Source organism: Eschrichtius robustus, chromosome 3, assembly GCF_028021215.1.
Source record: "Eschrichtius robustus isolate mEscRob2 chromosome 3, mEscRob2.pri, whole genome shotgun sequence".
Lineage (NCBI taxonomy): Eukaryota > Metazoa > Chordata > Mammalia > Artiodactyla > Eschrichtiidae > Eschrichtius > Eschrichtius robustus.
Window position 1 is genome coordinate 155,328,243 of NC_090826.1, and position 25,172 is coordinate 155,353,414.

The following is a 25,172-nucleotide window of genomic DNA, read 5'->3' on the forward strand; positions in this document are numbered from 1 at the left end:
CCTGGTCCTGGAAGTGCCCTGAGACCAAGACAGAGAGAGGGAGGAGGGACTAGGTTAGGCACGCCCTCTGGGCTGGGTGGTGGGGCAGATCCCAGTGTGAAGTGGGACCCCTGGAAGGGAGGAGACAGCCCCTGCCCTTGGAGGCCCCCAGTGGAGGGATGAGGCTGAACAGACACAGCATGGAAATGGGACTGAGACCACTTGCACCGTATAGTCCAAGCTGAACTCATGCTAGGTGAGGATCATAAGGGAGGGCTTCCTGCAGGTGAGGCCAGTAAGGTTAGGAAGGAAGGAGAGAAGGAAAGGAGGGAGGGAGGAAGGATTCATATCAGTGGAAGGGGCAGGACTGCTTGGGTTGGAAAATGGCCAGGATTCTGAATCTCAGGTTTGCTTGAGAGGAATGTTGGAGAAACAAGGAATGAGATGCAGTGTGGCAGTGAGCAGGGAAAGGTGAAGTGAAGTGGGGCAAGGAGTTCCACTGAATGGAGGATGCCGAGCTCCCAACCTGCTCTCTGGAGCCTGGGAGCAGGCGCTTCTTCCTTCCATGCTGGGCTCTGCATAAATGACAACTTTCTGTGCTCCACTCTCCCCGCTAGAATGTGCCTTCCCGAACCTGGCCCAGTTCCCTCCTGCTGTAATGGGAACTTAATTCCTTTCCTTTTTCAAGAAAAAGGAAGAAAGAGGCAATCATCTTGCTCGCTCTCATAACCCTTCATAGCCTTGAAAACCGTCATTAAATTGTCTTATTTCCTGTAATTCAGGAAAGAGAAAAAAACTTTCCCTGATTTATCAGGTCACTGTCTCCATATTCTATTCCCCGTGGTCTGTGAGAGGATATGAATTTAATTGACTTCATGATTTTGGCTGTTGAGGTGGGAGCTGTGTACTCTGACCCCCTCTTCATCCTCCTTCCCCTCTCATCCCCACCCCCCCAGTTCTTCCAGCTCCCAAGTCTGATTTCTCTTTGAAAAAGTCATCAGGCACTTTGAGACTGTCCAAACGTGATTAAAGACAAATTGGTGGAGAGCCAGGCAACACTGCAGGCTGAGCAGAGGGAGTGGGTGCCAGATCTAAAGGCTCGAGCCTCCCTCTGTGGTCGAGGGGTAAGTGGACAGGGCAGGCGGACTATCATTTGTGCCCATCAGCTCCTAACGGTGGCTCAGCCCCATCCATCCCTCTGTTGTTGCCCCCACTCCCCTCTCCTCTCCCTGCTCCCACCAGGACGCAGGCATGGGGTAGAGTAAGAGTGGCATCAGGAGGACTCAAATCTAGCCACAGCTCCACCCTCCCTCCCTGTGAGACAAGAGCAAGTCACCTCCCATCTGTAGACCTTATTGCTCCGTGTATAAAATAAGAGCATTGAGTCAGACTGGCCACAGACTGTCCCCTCAGATGGTCACTTATCCTTGCAGACTTTGACTCTGTGACACCCTGAAACCCAGACCATGGCTTTCTGCACCTGCCTTAAAGGCCTGGGGCGGGGCATGGAGTAGAGAGAGGATCAGTCCACTAGAGAGAACAGTGTAAAACCATTTCTTTTGTGGCTTCAGACCATGGATGCACAGGGTCCAGGTTAGTTCAGAAATCATTCCTGATCGCAGCACCTGGTTGGTGCTATGGGTGCACAGGTGTGCTAAGACACGGGGTTGCTTCCCCCAGGCTCTCCCCTGAGATCTAGCACAAGAAATTGAGTCGTAATCAGAATCATCTCAAAATAACATGGTAAATGATAGGCTGGGGGCACGTGAGTACAGGATGGGTGGGGAGGCCTGGTGGTGTGTCAGAGCCCATGGGAGCCTGATCTGGAGGGTCCAGGCAGGTTTTCTGCAGGGGGTGGCGCCTGAGCTGAGTTTCTGAGCACTGAAGGCAGTCCCAGCAAGGGAGCTGAAGCTGGGTGTGGAGGGAAGTGCAGGCCCTCCAGCCTGCCAGGAGGGTGAAACTTTGCTGGAGAGAGAGAGAGTGATGAGGCTGGGGAAGGGGCCACCAGGGGCTTCATCCCGGAGCGAGCGGTGTGAGCCAGAGGGGAATGCGTGTAGATTAGCGTTTCAGATGGAGCATTCAGGCTGCTCTTCAGAAGCAGGACGGTGAGTGAGGAAGGGGGCAGAGGGCAGGCTGTATGGTGAGAAGGTAGCGTTCCTTCTTTATGCTCCTCTCACCCGTATTGCATCCTCCCCATCCCATCATAGGTGGCACTTACCATGAGAACTTTGGTTTTCCCCCACTACCTGTCCCCAACACACACCTACACCCCTCCGCCAACTCTTGGTTCACTGCCCAGCACAGGGGCTTTTAACACATGTGGTAGAATTGAGTTGTTTGGAAAAGAACCATCAGCTTCCAAGGGGCCACTAGTGGCTGCCCTGCTGTGGGCATTTTTGTGGTCTCCCTGTCCCAGGGGTTTTGTACCTAGAGAGTAACAGGAATTCCAGGCTTGGTAGGAAAGCTTTTGGGGTGGGGCAGCTCCCTTCTGGGGTGATCCCATCTCTTAGTGCCAGGGCTGGCAGGGTACACAGGGGCTCTTTGTTTAGGTCTGTGTTTGCCATCCACACATCAGGGAACTGCCCAGAGGAGTCCTATTGAGCCTGTGAGCCCCAGGAGTTCCCCAGCTCCCTCCAAAAGCTTCTGCGGCCTCTCATCCCAGCCAGAGAGTTCATTCACTGTACTCATTCTTTCTACAGAAAAGAATCCCCAAGGTCCTGGTTTCATAAAGTGCAAGTCAACGTTATTTACCCAGACGTCCCAGAATAATCTGGCCAGCCGAGTAATCAGGGAAGATCGGCAACCCCTTGGCCTGCCTGGGACCCCTCTGTCAGTCTTGGAACTGAATTCCTGCTCCCAGCTTGGGAGCCTCCCTGTGTCCGGCCAGACCCCTCCCCTGGTGTGGGTGCTGCAGCGCACCTACCTTGCCTTGGCTCCGTCCTGAGGGGTCTCCGAGGTGATGACACTGCTTGGGTGAGTGAACACCTGGAGGGAGGGGAGATGGGCTCCTGGGCTCGCTGTCACCAGCCCCCTGGTCACGTCCCTTTTATAAAGCCCATGGTGACGTCTCCAGGCATAGGCGCACCTCTGCCTCCCCCTCCCTCCTCCTCAGACCCCCTCAGAGAGCACAGCGCTCCGATGACGGCTGACTCCCGCCTCCTGGTTCTCATGACTGACATCAGCCTTTTCCTGCCCCTCCAGAAGCCTTCCAAGGCTGGCTTTCTGATTGCCACTAGTTCTTTCCAGCCTTCTCACCGCTTCTCCCCAGACCCACTCCAAGACCCATTCTGCCCCAAACAACATGGAAATGGACTGTTTGGGGGGACGGAGTGTCGGCGTGCAATGTTCCCCCTCCAGACAAGTGAGCAGGATGCAGGGGAGGAAGGGGGAGGAGATGGCACAGTCTGCCCCGGGGGCTCCTTGCTCCCCGTGTGCTCCCGGCTCTGGCAGCTCAGTTGGGGTCTCAGACCAGAAGGCGGCTCCTGGGCTGGGATCTGGGATCTGGGACTGGGTGGGGGGATTGTCTCTTTTTTTTTCTTCCTTCCTCCCTCCCTTCTTTCCCCAAGCAATTCCTGAGCATGTGCTCAGCACAGGGTTTGGAGATGAACAAGCCGTGGTCCAATGGGCGGGACAGGTATGTGAGCAGCTGGCTAAGAAAGCAGCACCTTTGCAGCTCTAGAAGGTGGGCGTACCTGGGAAGCACTAAGGGAACTTGGAGGAGTGCCTTCCAGCTGCAGTGTGTCCGGAGGTGCTGCTCCTGGAGCCCCCCAGTCATGTCCTGTGGCACCTCGATCACACCGTTTTGGAATTGCTGTGAGCTTTGCTTTGAAGTGGGGCAGGTCTCCTTCCCTTTGCACCCTCAGCACCCGATCCTTTGCTCCGTGCAGACACAGGGGCCCTCACAGAGACTTACTAAATGTACGCATTGCGGGGGACTCCTGTCTCTTTCTTGGGCCTGCAAGGATGCGCTTTACCCGTCAATGAAGTGCTTCCCAGGACAGAGACTGGGGCCCTTGGAAGGTAAGGGCTATGTCTCTACCTCAGCACAGAGGCTACCTGGTGAGTGAGCTGTGCAGACATCCACCTAATTAATGGTTGAGAAGCACTTCCCACCATGATGGGGATTAATACCCATCACTTGTTTAATACCTCCTGCTAACAGGGGCTTGCAAACATATTATCTCACTCATTAGGACTAGTAAACACGAGGGTAAGAATGATAGGTCATGAGAGCAGGCCTGCTTCTTGCCATGTGTGTGGGCCTGCCCTGAGTCAGAGAATGGACTTAATGGGCTAGAGACACTGACTTTGAGTCTCAGGCACATTTACAGCTTGGGGATTTAATCTTTGCTTTTCCTCTGATAAATACAGGGTGGGGTGTGATCCCATTCAATCTCCATGGGAGGGACCCGGGTCTCTGCTTCCAACAGTCCTGACAGCTTCTTGCGTTGACTTGGGGATTTGAGGTCAGTCACTCGGCTCCATCCTTCCTTCTGGACTTGGAGAGGTCCGGGTATGATGGGGAGATGAGTCATTGCGGGGTGGGGGCCTGAGGGGGTGGCCCCCATTTCCTATCCAGCCCCCTCAACCAATGATCCAAGTTCAAGCAGCTTATCTCTGCTCTTCAGACCATTGAGCTGGTGCCTTGAAGCCTCTGGAACAGCTGTGGGAGCCAAGAATCATTACTCCAGACAAAGAGTGCAGAGCAGACTCAATATCTAGGTTATTACGAAGCTGGCCTTGAGAGCTGGGAGCAGTGCCAGGCGCAGATATGGAGAGGGGACAGCGGGGGTGTGTCCGGGGCAGGCATGTCAAGGTGCTGGCTTAGGGCCTCTCTGGGCTTCTCAGAGAGCTTGTATTCTGTCAGGTGCTTCAGAGAAAGGGAGGGGCAGGGGCTAGGGACCACTGCCCCATGCCTGCCCCAAGGAGAGGACAGAATCTGCCACCTGCTTTTCCTGTTGTCACTGGCTGTCACACATCCTCTCTCTGCCTGGGGCCCAGACTCAGCCCGCTCTCCAGAAGTCTGGCACTTTCTGGCTGGGTCACCTACACTCCCTAAGGCTCCGTTTCTTTGGCTCTAATAGGGAGCTACTGACAAACACCGTTCTCTACACCCACACCTTTGGCACAACTGCTCACACCCCTCATCTCATCTGCTGTTGTCAAATGGAGAAGGTACAGGGAGGGGAAGAGGAGCTGAGGCTGGCCCACCTGGGGAAGGGGCTTTGAGGGGAGATGGGGAGGTGTCCACTGCACCTGGGGCAGCTGTTTTACTAAGTCCGTGCGCTTCCCCCACCCCAAGGCACCGCCACCAAGCCACACGCATAATCCACTTACCACGCTCAGGAAGGGGATGTTGGAGGTATTGCCCAAGAAGCCAAAGGCGACAGAGAAAAAGCCCCTAGGAGCAGAGAGGCGGAGGGAGTGGTCAGTGATGGCCCCAGAGGGGAGGATGAGGGCAGCGAGGCTGAGGTCCCCCCAAAGGCTCCAGCTTTGGCTCCCAAGAGAATGGGCCCCTGGGCACTGGGGGCGGGCGTGGTTCTGCACCCCTGTTTTTTGAGAGGCAGCCAAGTGGAGTAGTTAAGAATGAAGGCCCTGAGGTCAGACTCCCTGGGTTCAAATCTTGGCTCTACCACTCACTGGCGCTGTATAAACTTAGGCAAATTTCTTCACTTCTCTGAATCTATTTCCACCTGTAAAATGGGGTTAATAATAATAGTATCTACATCATAGGGCCTTCCACAAAGAAATGCTTGGGAAATGTTTATTTTTATTATTGTTACTGTCTTCTCCTCCCTAGACTGGGTGTGTACCACCTGCCGCAGGTTTCCTGGGCTCCAGGCAAGGATCGCTATTGGAGGCTGTGCTCACTTTATTCTCCCCCACGCCTCGGTGCCCCATTCTTACCACACACCCCCTGGCATGGATGGGTGATCCCCCAAAGGGCTTGGAGGCACGGAGGTTGGTGTGGGAAGGGAAGCAGAAATCTGAATTCTGGGTGAGCTACTTCCTTTCCTTGGGCCTCAGGTCCCTGAGGTTCGCTTGTGTCTCTGAGGTCTCTTATAGCTCTGAGTTTTGTGGGCTTTTTTGCCCCTTCAATGCTGCTGCAAGGTGTCTTTCTCAAGGTTTACTTTTGGTTAGAACTACCGAGTCTGCAGTGGCCCCACTCACACTTCCAAGTCTTCAATAAATGGTAACTAGTGTCAGAGTTAGTCTTCCTCACTAAATTGCAAGCTCCGCAGGAAGTTTCTCCTCGTTTAGTGCCATATCCCCACACCTAGCCCTGTATTTGGCACGTAGTAGGTACTTTTTATATACCTGACTATTTGAATGAATGACTGTTTGAATAATGACATCGTTGAAAAATAATGGATGGCAGAACACATGTGAGAGAATTTCATTTCCTGCAACCACACTACATGATGTCTCTGAAGTCTAGGGCATCGGGCCAATCAGGTATTTTCAAGGCTACACTGAGCAAGCTGATGGTTCTGATTAGCCTAGGGTTCCTGGTCCACAGCTCCTTCCCATGAGTCCATAAGCCATGATTCTTCTAGCCCACATCATCCCCATCCCACCCCTGTTCTCTCCACAGTGCCCCAGAGATGGTCTTCCTCAGTATCCTTTTCTTTCTTCTTCTTAAGGACCCTTCAGTCTTCTCTGAGACCCTACCCACCACTCAAGGCCTGTCTCAGGTCCTGCTTCCTCTGGGACACCTCCCTGGCCCTGATGGAGGCCATACACCTTCGCTGAGTTCCGCCGTGTCTTTCACCAGGCCCAGGCTGACACTGGACGGGCCGAGGGATATGGGAACATGAGCCAGAGACACCTGGGTCAAGTTCAGATCCTTTGCATACTACTTGAGAGAGCTCGGGCAGGGGCAGCCTCTCTGAGCATTGGTTTCCTTATCTGCAAGTAGAGGACAGTCCTACAATGGGTTGTGGAGATGACAAAATGAGAGGATGCTTGTGAGCATGCTTGGTGCATGTGAGGGGCTTAGTAGATTTTAGTTCCTGCCCTTCCTCCCTATCTGGATTGCTAGACTTGAGGGCAGGTCCTGTGTCTCCTCCCTGGTGACAGGCACAGTGATGGGTACATAGCAGGTGCTCCGTGCTTACTGATGGATGGGCTGATTCCCCCAACTTATCCTTCAGCCTACGGTTGGTGTCCACCTGATGCTCCTCCCCATTTTCAACCCTTCCGAGGCTCCCGTCTCTTGCAGGATAAAGTCCAGCTTCTGTATGCACTGCTGGTCACGCTGCCCAAACCTGATCTCAGCCGTTCAGAGGCCCTGGTGGGCCCATCCAGGGGAAGGGGACCTGCACTCACTTGAAGAGGTTAAAGAAGCCATAGGTTTCCAGGAGCATGCCCAGGAGGGGCCAGCGCAGGAGCACAATGACCACGCCCCCCAGGAAGAAGCTGGTCCCCTTGAGCTTGTGCCTCTGGAAGAAGAAGGAAAACGTCTTCCTCAGGCCGATGATGAGGGAGAGGCCGGTCAGGAACAGCAGCTGTGGGAGAGGGAGGGGGTGGGTGTGAGAACAAACACACTGGCTCCCTCTGCTCCCTCGGGAGTCAGGGGCCAGGCCTGGAGCTGCGCATCAGGCATGGGGCAGGACTTGCTAACTCTTCAAGGAGGGATAATATTGGAGAGGGTGAGTAATTTGAACTGCTTAGGAACAGAAGTGCCCAGAGGCAGGGTGGACCGGGAGACCTTTGAAGGTCTCTGCCTTGTCACCCAATTCGACCCAATTTCTTGGATCCCAAGCACTTCTTCTTATATGATATCATTTCTCATCACACCTCCTAAGTAAGATGGGAAAGACAGTGAGATTCTCTCCATTTTACGAAGGTGAAGGCTGAAGCCTAAATAGGTTAGGCAGCCACACCCAGTGTCACAGGGAAGTGTCAGGGCTCCTGCCTGTGGCAGCATTCTCCAGGCCCTCCACTCTATGGCCCTGTCACCACCTTCAGCTTGGCTCCTAATGATCCCTTAAGAGTGCCTGGCCTCCTGTCAAACTTAACTCTCTGGCTTTCTTCCGGCACGTTCCATGCTTTCCCTCCCCTTCTCCATACCTCTTCTCTTGTTGTTCCATCCACCTGGAAGTGCTTTATCCTCCCCACACTCATTTATTTTTCTAAATTGTTTTTCATCCTTCTCCCACAGGGCATGCTCTCTTTTCTCCAAGCACCTTGTTTCATATTAGATGTGTTTATCTTACAGTGACTTTACCACTGCCCCTGCCTTCCTCCCCAGTCGTGTATGTTGATGTGACATTCCTGTCCCTAGGTGGTGGGATTCTGACGGGCGTCTGATTCATCTTGGTACCCTCAGGGCCTTGTCCGGAGACTGGCATGAGAATCCAGGTCCTTAGATTCTCTGTGCCCCATAGGCCTCACCATCCATCCCCAGCCACCCGTTGCCTGCCTGGGCTTGGTGGTGCCCAGCACCTGGATGGGCACGATCTGAATAAACTCAGGGCTGACCCTCCCGGCAACGGAGACCTCAGGTGGGTTCACAGGGCTTGGGGACTCACGTTTCCGAAGGCCAGGAGCACTGAATCAAAGTACAGGAGCATTCCAAAGAGGATAAAGAAGATGCCGAAGCCGGTGGTGCCCACACCAATCTCTGCAATGGGCAAGGAGGTTGTGGTGGGATGGGCTTTGGGGAGCAGCTTGGGATGCTGGAACTTCCCCCCATTGCCGCTGGACAGGTGCCCTCTGGGGGGCGGGGGATGGGGTGGCTCCACTGCCATCCAGGAATCTTGGCTTCTGTACTCTCAGGGAATGACAGGAGGGGAAGGGAAGGATGGGCACGAATCGATGTGTAGCACCTGGAAACTGCTGGTCAGTTCTATATACTCTGGCGTCCTGTCCTCACAACGTCTAGTAGCTAGTGATACTCTCACCACTTTCTATTTTCAGTTTCCTCTTGTCTTCAAATGCCACGTCATCTAGATCATTATCAGGGTTGGGTCTCTGGCTGAACACAACTCTCTGCCTACTCTGTTCCTGGCCTCTGCTTTTGGGAGCCGCTTGGTGCCCAACTCACAGCAGGGCCGAAGGGTACCACTGAAAACTCACAACCATATCCCCAAAGTGTCTCAGAACTGCCCAGCTGGCCTGCCCTATTTCTCAGGAGGCTTGCCCTCCTGAACAATTCTTCACAGTGTCTCCTTCCTTCTCTAAACCGCCCCAGTTCCCAGCCTTCTGATGATGACCTCTCACACTTGACTGGGAAAGAGAAGTCATTGACCGGAAATGTGCTCATCACCTCGGAGTCTACACCCCAGCCAGCACCGTGGCTGCCCTGCCACACACCCCTCGGAACCCTAACTTCAACCACAGGTGGGCCCCAGCAACAGCGTGTCTTTTGCTTTGTGTCTCCTCGTTCTTTGAACTACAGGAGTTGGCTCAGAGCCAGGGAGCCCAGCACAGATACGCAGGCTATTTAGGCTATGAAGTTCCCTTTCTCTTAAACCCTCTCCATCACACAGAATTGTTAATTTTACTTTATCTGTGCCACTCTGGTAGTCAACAAATGACAATTCATTGTGTTGCTTCATTTTTAAATTGAATCAAGTTGAAAATTTTAAATTACAATAAAATACAAATAAAATATATCATCTTAACCATTTTTAGGTATACAGTTCAGTGGTACTAAGTACATTCACCTTGTTGTGCTATCACCACCACCCACATCCGGAACTCTTTTCATCTTGCAAAACTGAAACTCTATACCCTCTAAACAACTCCCTGTTCCCCACTCTCTCTGGTAACCACCATTCTACTTTCTATGATTCTAACTAGTCTAGGTACCTCATATGATTGGAATCATACAGTACTTGTCTCTGTGTGACTGCCTTATTTCACTCAGCATAATGTCTTCAAGGTTTATCCATGTTGTAGCATGTGTCAGAATTTCCGTCCTTTTTAAGGCTGAATAATATTCCATTGTATGCATATACTACATTTTGTTTATCTAGTCATCTGTGGATGGACGTGGGTTGCTTCCACCTTTTGGCTATTGTAAATAATGCTACTGTGAGCATGGGTGAACAATTTCTCTCCGAGACTCTACTTTCACTTCTTTTGGGTATATACCCAGAAGTGGAATTGCTGGGTCATATGGTAGTTCTATTTTTAAGTTTTTGAGAAACCACCATACTGCTTCCCACAGAAGTTAGACCACTTTACATTCCCGGTAGTGGTGTACAAGGGGTTCCAACTTCTCTACATCCTCACCAACACTTGTTACTTTCTGTTTTTTTCCTTTGTTTTGTTTTTGATAGCATCCATCCTAAGGGGTGTGAGGTGGTATCTCATTGAGGTTTTGATTTGCATTTCCTTGATGATTAGTGGTGTTGAGTATCTTTCATGTGCTTGTTGGTCATTTGTATATCTTCTTTGGAGAAGTGTCTATTCAAGTCCTTTGCCCATTTTTTAAAACAGGTTGTTTGGGGTTTTTTTTTTTTTGTTTGGGGTTTTTTGTTGTTCAGTTGTAGGAGTTCTTTGTATATTCTGTATAGTAACCCCTTATCAGATACAAGATTTGCCAGTATTTTCTCCTATTCTGTAGGTTGCCTTTTCACTCTGTTGATTGTGTCCTTTGATGCACAGAAGTTTTAAATTTTCATATAGTCCAGTGTATCTATTTTTTTCTTTAGTTGCCTGTGCTTTTGGTATCACACCCAAGAAATAATGGTCAAATTCAGCATCATGAAGCTTTTCTCCTATGTTTTCTTCTAAGAGTTTGTTTTAGATCTTACTTAGAGCTAAAATGAACTTTGAGTTAATTTTTACACATGGTGTAAGGTATGGGTCCGATTTCATTCTTTTGCCTGTGAATATCCAGTTTTCCCAACATCATTTGTTGGAAAGACTGTCTTTTCTCCATTGAACGGTCTTGGCACCCTTGTTGAAAACCATGTGGCCATATATGCCAGGGTTTATTTCTGGGCTCTCTTTTATATTCCATTGGTCTCTATGTCTGTCTTTATGCCAGTCCCACACTGTTTTGATTACTGTAGGTTAGTAATAAGTTTTGAAATCAGGAAGTTTGAAACCTCCAACTTTGTTCTTCTTTTTCAAGATTGCTTTGGCTATTCAAGATCCCTTGAGATTCCATGTGAATTTTAGGATGGATTTTTCTATTTCTGCAAAAAACGCCATTGGGATTTTGATACATTATTGCATTGAGTCTGTAGACTGCCTTCTGTAGTACTAACATCTTAACAATATTAAGTCTTCCAATCCATGAATATGGGTCTTTCTACCTATTTGTGTCTTTTAAAGTTTCTTTCAGCAACAGTTTGTAGTTTCCAGGGTACAAGCCTTTTGCCTCCTTAGTTAGGTTTATTCCTAAGTATTTTATTCTTTTTGAGGCTATGGTAAATGGAACTGTGTTGCTTCCTTTTAAAAAATTACTGATGAGGTACAACTTTAAGTTTATATTGTATATACAGTTTTGCAACTTGCTTTATTTACTTAATATAGCTAAAATGCCTTATTTTCTTTTTGTTGTAAATTATATGGTGAATAGGGTTAGGGCAAGAGTGTCTTTTTAAACTACAACATGTATAACTTTATTAAAAATGGCTTAACTTTTACAAAGAAAACACAGGTAATTTTTAAAGAGTAAAATTTTACTGGGCTTGTTAACTAACATCTTAGAATTGATCCTTACAATCTCTATGAAATTGGTATTATTGCTATGTTTCTACAGAGAGTTGTAAAAAGTTGTTAAAAGTCTGGTTGTTAAGAGGCAGAACTGTAAAAACAAAACAAAACAAAAACAAAATTATGAAGATTAGGCTTACTGGCTAAGTTATATTTACAACTGAAAGAAAATGAAACACAATCGTCTTTCAGGTAGGTAGTTAATCTTTCCTAATCTGTTACCATACAGATCTTAAGAGGATTAGGATCAGTTCCAGTATAGAAATAAGGCCAAAGGACTTCTTTAAAAGATCATTAAAAATACAGAGATGAGATTTATTGTTCAAATTATGGATTGAAACCTCGTGCAACTCATATTCTAGAAAAATGCCAGTCTAATTGGGTCTCCCTTTTGGCAGAGCTGGATTTGCTAGGAACCAGTACGACATAATTTCTCTCAGCATATCGCCCCGCTGCCCAGAATCCATCTGCCACTAATGGCGATTCCTCCTGTTTCTGACAAATCTCCGTAATCTATTCAAGTTTGTTTCCTATTTCCACCTCCTAGAATGCCTGCCTGAATTAAATCTCTTAGAACCCAAGACACTGGGCAGAGTACAACCCCCTTGGTCATTATGAAGGTTGTGCTCTGTCTTTCCATGTTGCATGATTTTTCTACCCTCAGAGACAATAAGTTGAGGGTCTAGAAGTACATCTATCTTGTCATGATAATTTTACACGGGCCAGGGTACTGTGGAGGAAGACCACAACCATATTTCTTTAATCTGAATGACAAAGGTATTTTAAGTTTTTATGCCTGTTATAAAAATCTCTTATTAGCTTACACTCACCATAAAAATAGGTCAGTTCTGACAATATACCCTTCCGCTCTATCTCCCTTAGTAGATATTTTTGTGTGGAAACATAACATGGGCATTTTATTGGGTTTTCATTTTGTTTTGTTAAAATATCCACATGCCCATCCTGTAAACACTTAAGTACAGCCTCTTACTCTTTTTGTAGAAATAGCATACATTTCTCAAATACATATTTCATGTCTTCTCTCCTATATTATACTTTTTTCTGCAACAATGATTTGCTGGCTTGTATGGTTATTACTTTTCCAGCTTGTTCCACACTGCCCTTCAAGGGCTGGTGCATTTCCAGAATTTTTCTGCAATGGACTCAGCCTTCTTTATGGGCCACAATTAGTGCTTCCAGCGTTCAGTGGAGAAACTGCACCATGAACACAAAACCCCATAGAAAAGGGTCAGAAACTGTGTTTCTCACACACAAGCCTCAGACCTTGCTCTGCCTCTCTCACCTGTGGAGTAGCTGAGGGATTTCAGTCAAATTACCAGCCAGGGGCTGCTCCTGAAGTTCTTCTTGGGGCAGAAAGCATGGCAGAGAGGGTGGGGGTGGGACACATCACCAGGAGTGACAGAAGCGCCTGCAGCCCACCATCCCCAGGATGCAGACAGTTGGGGCAGCGCACCCCTTGCTGGAGGTCACCCAGTCTCCAGGCTCTGGGGCAGAGAACAGCTGGGAGACTGACGGAACTCTCCAGAGAGGCCTGGCTCTCCAGGGCGCCACCTGGTGAGAAGTGGGGCCCTCCCCAGACTGCAGAGAACAACCAGGCTGATGGCTGCTCCGAAGTCCTGTTTAGACCCCGCCCTGCAGCGCTAACTGAAGCCAGGTTCAATGTCTTTCTTGCTTCCAGAAAGCAGCTACAGCTCCAAGGAAAGCGATATCCCCTGGAGCAGGCGGATGGGTCCCTCTGGTCTGAGGCTGTGCAAGCGAGCCTCAGACACCACTCACTTTCTCTCTCCCTCTTTTTTTTTTTTTTTTAAATTTATGTATTTATTTATTTATTTGGCTGTGTTGGGTCTTCATTGCTGCTTTCTCTAGTTGCGGCGAGCGGGGGCTACTCTCCGTTGTGGTGCACGGGCTTCTCATTGCCGTGGCTTCTCTTGTTGCAGAGCACAGGCTCTAGGCACGCAGGCTTCAGTAGTTGTGGCGCGCGGGCTCAGTAGTTGTGGCTCATGGGCTTAGTTGCTCCGCGGCATGTGGGATCTTCCCAGACCAGGGCTCGAACCTGTGTCCCCTGCATTGGCAGGCAGATTCTTCTGTATTTATTTATTTATTTATTTACTTACTTACTTATTTTTGGCTGCGTTGGGTCTTCGTTGCTGCACACAGGCTTTCTCTAGTTGCAGCAAGCGGGGGCTACTCTTCGTTGCGGTGTGAGGGCTTCTCATTGTGGTGGCTTCTCTTGTTTCAGAGCAGGGCTCTAGGTGTACAGGCTTCAGTAGTTGTGGCACACAGGCTCAGTAGCTGTGGCTTTCAGGCTCTAGAGTGCAGGCTCAGTAGTTGTGGCGCACGGGCTTAGTTGCTCCGCGGCATGTAGGATCTTCTCTGAACATGGCTCAAACCCGTGTCTCCTGCATTGGCAGGTGGATTCTTAACCACTGCACCACCAGGGAAGCCCGGCAGGCGGATTCTTAACCACCGCCAGGGAAGTCCCTCTCCCTCTTTTTTTAAAATCAATATCAAATGGACATAAAATTTGCAAGTACAGTACAAAGAATTTTTTTCCTGAACCATTTGAAAGCAGTTGCCACCGGCTATCTCATCACCCCTGAATACTTGGCTGTGGTTTCCTTTATTCTCCTATACAGCCAGGACACAACGTCAAAGTCAGGAGATTAACACTGATACATTACTACCATCCAACCCTCAGACCCCATTCAGGTTTCATCAGTTGTCCCAGTCATATCATTCACGGCAAAAAGATCCAGTTCAGAATCACATGTGGCATGTGGTTGCCATGTCTCTTCAGGCTGTTTTGTCTGAAACAGTTCCTCAGTCTCCCCTTGACATGACCTTGACACTTACGAAGATTTGGGCCAGTTATCCTGTAGCTGTCCCTCTGTTTGGGTTTGTCTGATGTTTCCTCATGACTAGATTCAGGTTATGCGGAGATATCAACAAGAGGTGATGCTGTGTTCTTCTCACTGCATCTATTAGGTGATGCACAGTTCCAATTTGACCTGTTACTGAATGACGTTTCTTTAAGTACTTCATCAAGGCGGAGTCTGCAGGCCCCTCCACCATAAAGTTACTCTCCTGTTTCCACCCCAACCCTGCCAGGATGCCCCCCTCCCCCTGGCCTGGCACCAGGCAAACCCCAGTGTGAACCCACCAGCCCGGCGAGGGCCCTGACACCCGCCCTGGGCACCGCCCCCCTGCTACCTCATGGCTTTAGGACTGAATTGTTCAGGAAGAGGAAGGAGGCAAAGGGGAAGAGAAAGAGCCTTGTTTCTCTTTTCAAAATTAACAACAGTGATTAATAGTAATAATTGTTAACACTAATGAACACATGGTGCCAGGCAGTCTAAGCACTTTATGTGTATTAACTCGTTTAATTTTCATAACTGCCTATGAGGTAGGTATGCTTTAGCCCCATTTCACAAACAGAACGGAAACACTGAGAGGTCTTAACCTGTGCCCAGGGGTGCACAGCCGGCAGCTGGCAGAACCAGGGTGTGAACCCAGTAGACTGGCTCTAGAAAAAGTGCCTTTAACCAGCCCTGTCCGGTCCACTTCTGCCCCCACCCCCTCCACAGAGAGGCTCTTGCTTGGGCCTCCCATGACATCCATGTCCCCAGATCCAAAGGAGAGGGATCGGTCCTCATCTGTCAGCAGTTGGCCACTCCCTTCTTGAAATATCCTGTGGTGGCTTCCGTGACACCATATTCTTGATTTCTTCCTGCTTTTCTGGCCACTCTTTCCCAGGCTTCTTTGCCAGCTCCCACTTCTTTCTCTTCTCTTGGGGTTTGAATTGCTCAGGGCTTCAGCTCCAGGTCATTTCTCTTCTCATTCTAGTTTCACATGAATTTCCACATCTTTAAGTATCTCTTGTGTGCTGACAATGCTGATATTTATCTTTCCAGTCCATGCCTCCTTTGAGCTTCCAAACTCCTATCCAGCTGCTTACTTGGCATATCTGCATGTTTTTCTCTCTCCAAGGCATCTTGAACTCAACAGGTCCAAACTGAGCTATTGATTTTCCTTCCTTAAAGCTGCACCTGGCACAGTTTTCCCCAAATGAATGAAATGTCATCACCACCCACTCAGCAGCTCGAGGCAGAAGCCCAAGAGCCATCACTGAGTCTCCCTCACTGTTCCTACCACCCCTCCTCCATTCAATCCACAGCTAAGTTTTATTGCTTCTTCCTCCTAAATGTATCTTGAAAGACGTCCACTTCTCTCCACTCTTACCACTTAATTCTAAGCCACCATTATCTCTTTCCTGGACTCCTGCGACATCCCCCAGTTAGTCTCCTGCTTCATTCCTGCCACCCTCTTATCCCTTCTCCGCACAGCAGTCAGGGGCCTTGGAAAACATGTAATCCGCTCATGTTAGCACAGCGTACAATCCGTCATGGCTTCCCACTGGCTTAGAATGCAAGAGTCCTCCCACTCATGCCTTGGCTTACAGGCCCTGCATGATGGGGCCTAGGCTTGCTTGTCCAGCTTCATCTTCCGCCCTTGCCTGCCATACTCCAAACACATCATTGTTTCCATGACGATCCTTCCTGCCTCGGGGCCTTTGTACACGCGGTTTCTCCCCACTTGCTATCTGCCCAACACACACTCCTTCAGGTCTAACGCAAATGTCAGTTTCTCAGGGAAACCTGGTCCACTATCTGTTTCCGACTTAATCTGGTTCCCTCATTTTTTTTCTCTTCGTAGGACTTAGCACATTCTTCATAGAACTTAGCACATTTTGGTTTAATGTTGGCTTGCCCCTGGGCTCAGGCCTCAGCCCTCTTCTATTTTTTCCCCTAAGTCAGTGTTTCTCAACTTGGGGTGGAGGGGTGGGTGCTGATGGGTAGGTTGGCAATTTTGTTCCCCTGGGGACATTTGGTAACATAAGAAGACATTTTGATGGTCACAATTGGGAGTGAGAGTGTGCTACTGCCATCTAGTGGCTAGAGGCCAGGGATGCTGCTAAAATCCTGCAATGGACAGGCCTGATCCCCCTCCCCCCACAACAAAGAACTACTCTGCCCCCGAATGTCAGTAGTGGGGAGGCTGAGAAACTGTGCCCAGGCGATCTCATGGTTTTACATACCATCCGTACGCTGGCAACTCCCAAATTTCTCTCCATTGCAGACTAATATACCTGACTACCTACTTGACATCAAACTCAACATGTCTAAAACCCAACTCCTGCCTTCCCCACTACTCAACCCTTCTAATTGTTCAGGCTGAAAATATTGGAGGCATACTTGAACTCTTTCTCTCACAACCCACATCCAGTCCATCAGCAAATCCTTTCAGCAATTTCCTCAGCACAGATCCAGCACTGACTACTCCCCACCAGTTTGCTGCTACCACCCTGGTCTCCTCCACTGCCTCTCACCTCAGAACTGGTTTCCTCCATCACCTCTTACCTCGGAACTGGTCTCCTTCACCACCTCTTGCCTCAAAACTGGTCTCTCTGTTGCTGACCCCACCCCTCCACAGTCTGTCTATTCTCAATCCAGCAGCCAGAGTGATCTTTTAAAAATATAAGCAGGTCATATCACTCCTCTGCACAAAACCTTCTAATGGTTTCCCATCTTATGGAGATAAAACCAAAATTCTTATACAGCCTGGCCTCTGAGTGACCTCCCTGACTATCCTCCTACTGCTCTCCCCTCTCCTCACTTTGTTCCACCCACACCAGCCTCCTTGTTTTTCAAACACACCAAAGTATGCTAATGCCTCAGGGCCTTTGCACTGGTGGTCCCCTCTTCCTAGAACATTTCCCCCCCTCCCCCCAGACAGCTGCGTGGCTTTGCTCCCTCACTTCCTATGGGCCTCTGTATAAAAGTACCTTCCCAGGTAAGCTTAGTGACCACTCTATACAAAACAGTAACCCCTCCTACCCCGCACTCCCAAGCCTCTTTACCCTGTTTTACTTTTGTCCAGAGGGAGGTATCACCATCTGACATACTACGTACTGACTTCATCTGCTAATTACCTGTTTCCTCATTCTGGAACATAAGCAGGGAATATGTCTGTTCCATTCACTGTTGCATACCCTGTGCCCAAAACAGTGCTTGGCGCATAAAGGAGACAAATTTGTTCAGTGAATGAATGAGTATTATCTCCAGTTCACAGATAACACACTGGCTTTAAGTAACTCACCCAAATGAAACTTACAGAGCCACAATTTTCACCACTTCTCCTGGACCTTGGGACTACCTCCCTGCCCTCTTCCCTGAATAAAGGGGAAAGATATTTAGGAGTGAGGACAGAGTGATTTGGGGAGGGGATTTGAGTTTAGTTTCTGATAAGAAGGGGCCAGGGCCACAGGATACCCTAAGACTTTGTGGGGGAAAGATGTCTCAATAGGCAGAGGCCTTCTAGGTCCACCCTTGTAGTATCCCATGTTTAAGAATCCTGAATGGGGAAGGGACCAGCCTGAGTGGTGAACTTGCCAGTTCCTCCAGGCACCAGCCTCTGGCTACCTGGGGGCCCTGGGCAACCCCCCACCCCCTGGAAGGCAGGGAGCCACACCCGGCCCTGGCCCTGCTGCCTGAAGGATGCCAACAGGGCAGCTCCCAGCCACTAGCTCCAGAGGTCGCCTTGCAGGTTCCCCAGAGAAAGATCCCGGCTGGGAGGGGCTGCATCTTCACCTACCCTAGCCGGTCCAGCCCAGCCCCCTCGACAGCACCGGCCCCTCGCACTCACTCTGCCATTCGGTGATGGAGATCATGCTGCAGGCTGCCTGGGGGACCTTCCGGGTGGAAGCTGGCAAGGGGTGAGGAGCTCAGAGGACCGAATTTGTACATGCTCAAGGGAAGCTGACCCTTGGTAAGTTGTGAAATGAGCCTCTGGTAAATCATTAACTCCCCCTAGACAGACACACACAGACACAGGCAGACACACACACACACACACACACACACACACACACACACACACACACACACACACACACACACACACACACACGGCTGCTTAAAGTCAGAAGTCTCCCTCCGGGTTCTTCCCAGAGGGCACTGCTCCCTCCCACGCGCTCCGCCCACTCGGAGAAGGCGACGCCCATCTGACCCCTGTATTCCCCACCACCCCATGCCCTGAGGCTGAGTTCAGCTGTTTCCATCTCTTTTGCAAAATTTGGACTCTTTATGGAAGAATTGGGATTTAGGAGTACCTGGATTCCTTACTGGCTTGGTGGAAGGTGTGGGAAGAGGTGGGATCTGTTTCTCTTTGGAAAAGTACTAAATTCATCTTGTAAGTAGTTTGCTCGCTTTGTGCCAGTACCCACGCTAGACGCTAGGGGCGACAAACAACTGAGTAAAACCTGTTGCTGGCAGCCTTAGGAGAGCGCCAGATTCGGTTGAATCTAGGGCAAAAACGTCCCAAGGGAGTTAGACACGGAGGGCTTCGATCTCCTTTCCTCCAGCGGTGTCCAACTTTGGACTGTGAAGTTGAGCTATGGAAAATGAAAGATGAATTTAGGCTTAGGGTAGGGCTGGACAACGATTCGGGAAGCCTGGTTCTAATCCACCCACCAGTTGTGTAGCTGTGGCTGCATCCTTTCCACCCTCTGTGGGCCTGAAAAAAAGAGAGGCTGGACAGTTCCTAACATTCTTTCTCTCATTGTAGAGCAGTGGTTCTCAATCCCACTAGAGCCAGCATTCCCTCTGTAATGTCCCCTCTATCCTGCAGTGCAATTCATAGATGATATGACCAGTCTACATACATCATTAAAAAAACCCTCAAAGCTAATTATAATAAAGAAGAAAAAATTATAATAAAACACAATGTCTCTCAGTATATAAATGTTCAGGCAAGACTTAACAGAAGACATAAGTAAAGTAGGCAGATTGCTTGCACCTACTTGTAATAAGTTTGAACTTAAGAGAAATAGACCACCATTATATACCACCACCCCTCCAAAAAACCCAAATAACCCCTCTCTCCATAAAAGAAAATGAAAGAGCGGTAGGGAGTGAATACCAGAATAAAAACTAATGTTAGCTAAGTAAAAACAGACCAGAGGTCCTTGCATATAAAAAAAGAGGGAAATAAACTTCACTGAAGTAGAGATAACATAGCAAAGCAAGTTACAGATGGCAAGGTGGAGACATTGAGGAAACACCATGTGAATGCAAACAAACTGAGTTTGAGGGAGTTCCCTGGTGGTCTAGTGGCTTTCAGGGCTTTCACTGCCATGGCCCGGATTCAATCCCTGATCAGGGAACTGAGATCCTGCCAGCCATGCTGCGCAGCCAAAAAACAAAAAAACAAACCAAAAACTGCGTTTGTTGTGTGTGTTGTTTAAATAGCTCCCCATGTTACCACATGGGATGGGGTAGTGGCGACATGTCACAGACACATAGATCTGTATTTTGAAACGCCATCATGTGTTGAGGCAAAATTCAGTCTGTGGGACCTTAAAAGGCCTTGGAGATCATATATTTCCAATAGGCAATGGGGAAGAGAGGATGGATTGGAAAGAGAAGTGGTGATGTAAGCCGTTTAGAGAAATTGAATGTGGACCCCTGGGACAGTGTCAGAGAAAAATAGAAAAACAACAGGCAATTCCCCAAAACATTTCCACATATAATTGTTACAACATAGGTGTTCGTCTTTGGGCTGTAAAAAAACTTAAAAAATATAAAGGAGGCAATAATATGAAATAATTTCTAAAAACATTTCTTGAGGAGATCCAAGGAGACCCCTTGCATTTCAAGTGTCTTTGCTCTAATGATGTTTGGTTCTCTCAGAGCTCCTCTGTTAACTGTTTTCAGTCAGCCTCTTTGCTTATTCAGTAAGACCCTACTGCATTGGAACCAAATATACAGTAGTTGCAATGTTAGAATACATTGTGTAGACAATGCGTGGAGCAGATTATTCAACAATTTTGAGACAATGTCTTTATTCCACTTAAGAGCCTCCTCCATAATAACCATCTCCTAACTTACTGAGTTATTCACAGAACTTATTTTTTAAAAAACTTAGCTTATAAAAACTTGTTAGGACTATTATGAATTCCAGTATGACTGACATACTGGTAGTGGGTTTAGTCCATTTGTACATTTTAAAGTCGTGCAGGACAGAAAGCAATTATTTATTTTGGAAACCTGCCCTGTGCATTGCAGCCACTAAATGCCAGTAAGAGTTTTGCCCCCTTAGCACTGAGACAACTTAAGGTCCCCTGAAAATTTCCAAAATCACCCCTAGGAGGCAGTATCATCCCCATTGAAACTGGTAGGTTAAGAGCTCAGGCTATAAAATCAGAACACCCTGGGCTTCATCCTAGCTCCATGAGACAGATATTTTATTCAGCCTTTCTGTGCTTCAGTTCCTTTGATAATAATAGTACCTATCACGTAAAGATATAATGAGAATTAGTGAGTAAACGCATGTGAGGTGCATAGAACCCGGTACCTGGCTCATAGTAAATAACGAGTCATTGTTCTTATTATTCTAGTATAGTTATGATAATTACTGTGTTATTAATATTACTATTATTCGTGCACTGTTAAATGCTGTTATGTGAAAGACTTCTGATCTCCTCTTAATTGTGGTTTTAAACTGCTCCCACAGGAGTATAAAATAGCAGCTAACAATACCTCCCCTAACAATGGAGCCCACCTGTAAGCTCAGAACTGAACCCTCCTGAAGCTGGGCCCTCTTCACCTGGTTCTCAGATTACAGCACTGGGCACCAGAATTGGGCCCCAAGGGGTTTGTCTATAGCCCATCTTCCTGGAGAGGGGCCCCCTTCATGGGGGGCAACCCCAGGGAGGAGGACGTAGGCCCTGGAAAGCCTGTCCTGATCACCGTGGAGAAGGGCTGGGATAGTGCAGCTACTCACTGGGGCTGGAGGAATAGAAGTGGGCAGGGGGAGGACACCTCAGATGGCTGAACAACAGGGGCCCTGCTGACGTCCTCCAGCGAAGGCTATGGAGCCAGCAAAGGGGAGACCTTGGGAAACATTTTCCCTCTTCCCTCATCATGCCCCTAAAGGCAGCCAAGGGGCCAACACAGTGTCACCACCATCTCCTCTCATTTGTAAATGAATTTGAGTTTTCAAAGGGTTTTCCATCCATTTTTTCATTTGACTTTCTTGAGAGCTCCATAAGATGGCAATTAATATCCCCATTTCGCAGATGAGGAAACTGAGACTCAAGAATTTTAGTGACTTGTCCAAATCTTCATGCAGTTAGCAAGGAGCGGAGCCAGGAGTTGAGCATGGCATCTCCTTTCCTCCATCATTCTCAGCAATGGGGTGAGCCAGTTCTGCACTGGAGGCTTAGGGATAAGGGGGCATGTGGCATGGCCCCCATTCCCTGGCAGCAGCAGGGTCTGAAGCCTGGCTGCCGCCTGACCCTAGCATGCCTCTCTTCAAGAATAAATACACAACCACACAGTTACAGAGCACTACTCCTTAAAGGGCATTCTGCTAGTTGCTTTTTCATTTATAGTTCCTGACTACTGCCCCCTTTTGCAACCCCAGGCTGGCTTGATTGAAGGGCTGATCTGGGCCAGAGGGTGGAGCGGGCAGGGACCTGTGAGCATCATGCTTGGAAAGAAGCGCCCAGCAGTGCCCTGTGTTCTCACATTCCACCTTCTCTCCAGGTCAATGGCTTTGGCCTAGTGGGGGAGCTGCAGACAGAGAGGCAGGTCCTGGAAATTGACAATTTCTCCGGTATACCTCCTGCAGCTCTAAAGGTCTGTCTTGAGCCTGTATCTGGTCCCAATTCTCCCTGATTCACAAAGGACATCAAGGTTTATAGCTCTCCCAGGGATGTTACAAAATCCAGTCATTTTACTTATTTTTAAAAGTATAGATAGATAGATGATAGATACAAAATACATACTCCACTAGCCTTTTAAGGATGAGAAGAGGTGTCCAGAATTCAAAATCAGTCATTAGAACCAGGCTGAGGCTAATCAGGAATTACAAGAAGCTTGCCTTCCTATATCCTCTTTCTTGAACCATTAATGCTTCCTCCTCTCCCCAGACATCCTGCAGAAGCCCAGGGAAGCCTGCCGCTGTCCTGGTCTCCCGTTCTCTCTCCACCCCCCCCCCCCCCCCCCGCCCTATAGAATTCACAGGGCTTCTTGACTCTCACTCCTCACAAACACTTCAAATTGAGCAGCTCTGGTAAAGTCCTTCACACTGAGTGTCAATAAGGGATAACCACTGAGTACCTGCCAAGAGAAATGACCCCAAAACACTGAGGCTAGATGAAAAGAATTTGGGCAACCTTTCTGATACCACCCCCCCACCCCTGCTTTCAGTGGAAGCTTCCAGGGCCTGAAGAATCTGATATTTCCATTGTACACGACCTTGGGACAAACGTTGATCTGGGATCACCTGGATCAAAAAGATGACAGTGGTGTTGACAACAAACCATCATTCCCTAGTTCATGGGGAGGTGGCACGCTTCTGAGAACTCCAGGATCCCTGCCTGGGGAGGCTGAGATGGACAGCCCAAGGCATGGGGGGAATGCGGGGTGCATATGCTCTGAACCCAGTTCTCTTAGGGAAGGATGGCCCCAGATACCCCTCCCCTCTTCTGCCAGGCACGTAAACACTCATGGACCCCAAGGCCAGCCACAGGCAGACACGGACACAGAGTGCCAGAGACACACCACTTGTACAAACCATTTATTCCCTGCATTGGGTTTATACAAACTTGCAAGATACAAATGCAGAACTCACTGGGTGCTTCAGTACCTATATCTAAAAAGAATGCTGCTGAGAGGGAAGCAAGCTCCCGCCTGTCACTCAGGACAGCCCCTCCCTGGGGAAGGGCTCGTCGGCTAGAAAGATGCTAAGGGGCTGGTACGGCTGTTTGGTCCCCTGACAGAGATGCCCTCTGTTTATCTAAACTTAACTCTTCTTCTAAGGTCACTTTTATACTAAATAAAGACACTGAGTCATAAATTTCCTTGTATGGTTTATTGTCTAATACTAGCAAATCAAATTGGCCCCAATATGTGCATAAATAGATATATGTGTATATATATATATATATATATATATGTATATTTCATATTTTCCTTAGTTTGAAGAGCTGCCAGGTTGTCGGGGGATACCTAAAGGGAAAGGAATTAATTCTGTCTTGCTATAGTCAGCCCTGCTCCAAGAGCATCCCTCTCACCAAGGACGGCGAGCAAGTGCACACAGCTTGCAACCTCAGAAAAACTCTAAAGTGACAGTATTAGTATTTGATTACAGCCTCTTGGTTATTGATGAGGGAGGTAATGTGCTAATTGGGAAGGCCCTAGATTAGTAACCAGGGCTGTCACCAGGTTGGTTACTTCGCCCTGGGCCTCCATCTAGGCCCCCTTCATTCATAGCGAGATGCTTTAGGCTGGGAATAGGGTGCCAGCAAATGTCAAAGTGGGAAGCCAGGCTTCAAATGCTGGCCAGGAGCTCTGTGCTAGATTCCAAAACCCTTGATTCCAGATCTGGACAAAAGACATCCATTCTGCCCAAATTCTTGCAAGGTAAGAGCCCCTTGCCCACTTCAATAGTCGATAAGCAGTTTGGAAGGCTGAGCTGGCTTAGTTCAGAGCCCCAGCCGCAAGAAAGTCCTTGGCAAGTCTGAGATGTACCTTGTCCGTGGGACCCTCCGGGCTGACTTCGCAGTCTGGATGCCAGACTGGGGTACCATCCCCTTAACAATGGCCCCCAGAAGAAAGGTCACAGAGGGAGATAGATGCCATAGGTGTCACCCAGACCAGTGAGGGATCAAGTGAAAAGGAGTGTGAGAAGCCCAAGGAACTTGAATGTATCTGCCCCGAAGGACCCGTGATGCCAAACCGTTTCCTTTGGCCGTTGCAAAATATTCTAGGTCCATCAAAGAATAGACTGACATTCTCAGTGCTGTTTGGCGTAGGCTGCCCTTTCCAGCAGGGTGATAAAGGAGGTGGTCCAGGAGCACATCTGGGGGGGGTGTGCCTGCGAGGCTGTACTTTTGTGCACACAACTGTAAACATTTCCTTGAAGAGGGTTCACACCCAATAACCCTAGAGGGTCATCAAAAGTTGACAGTGTGATCAAATCCTTAGACCAGGACTTGCAAGAGAATGTCCTGCCCTGGCAAGATCCTCTCCGGGTGAGCTCTGGGGACCAGCCCTTTGCAGACTGGGGAATGGGAGGAAGGAAGCTGCCGAGGAGGGAAGGGTGGAGGGTTGGACCTAGAGGCAGCCGTCCCAGTCTCCTCATATCATTTGCCAATTCCATTCAGACATTGCACATTTTGAAAATAGATTTGCTTTTATAACAAAAGCGTAAAATAGATCTGTCTTAAAATAAGTCTTTCCTCTCCCCTTCTTTGGATCAAAAGGCATGGGGTATGGCCGCAGTATGCTAGGAATGATGTGGAAAGTAAAGGAGAGAAAATGGGCCTGGGCAGGAGTTCTAGTAAAGGATCAGACATCCAAACAAATATATATATATATATTACATATACATCTATAATATGTATAATCTTCATAAAACATATATTAAGGCAT

General features: G+C 48.7%; 1 protein-coding gene across 1 annotated transcript; it reads right to left on the bottom strand.

Annotated features, from left to right (window-relative positions):
* Positions 1-4,303: 4,303 nt before the first annotated feature.
* GOLT1A (golgi transport 1A) lies at positions 4,304-18,660 on the bottom strand. The gene is made up of 5 exons (XM_068538466.1): positions 18,379-18,660; positions 8,514-8,605; positions 7,309-7,487; positions 5,317-5,380; positions 4,304-4,642 (listed from the first exon to the last, which is right to left on the bottom strand). The coding sequence occupies exons 1-5, from the start codon at positions 18,401-18,403 to the stop codon at positions 4,604-4,606; spliced, it is 399 nt and encodes a 132-aa protein (XP_068394567.1). The 5' UTR covers positions 18,404-18,660; the 3' UTR covers positions 4,304-4,603.
* Between the last annotated feature and the right edge of the window lie 6,512 nt (positions 18,661-25,172).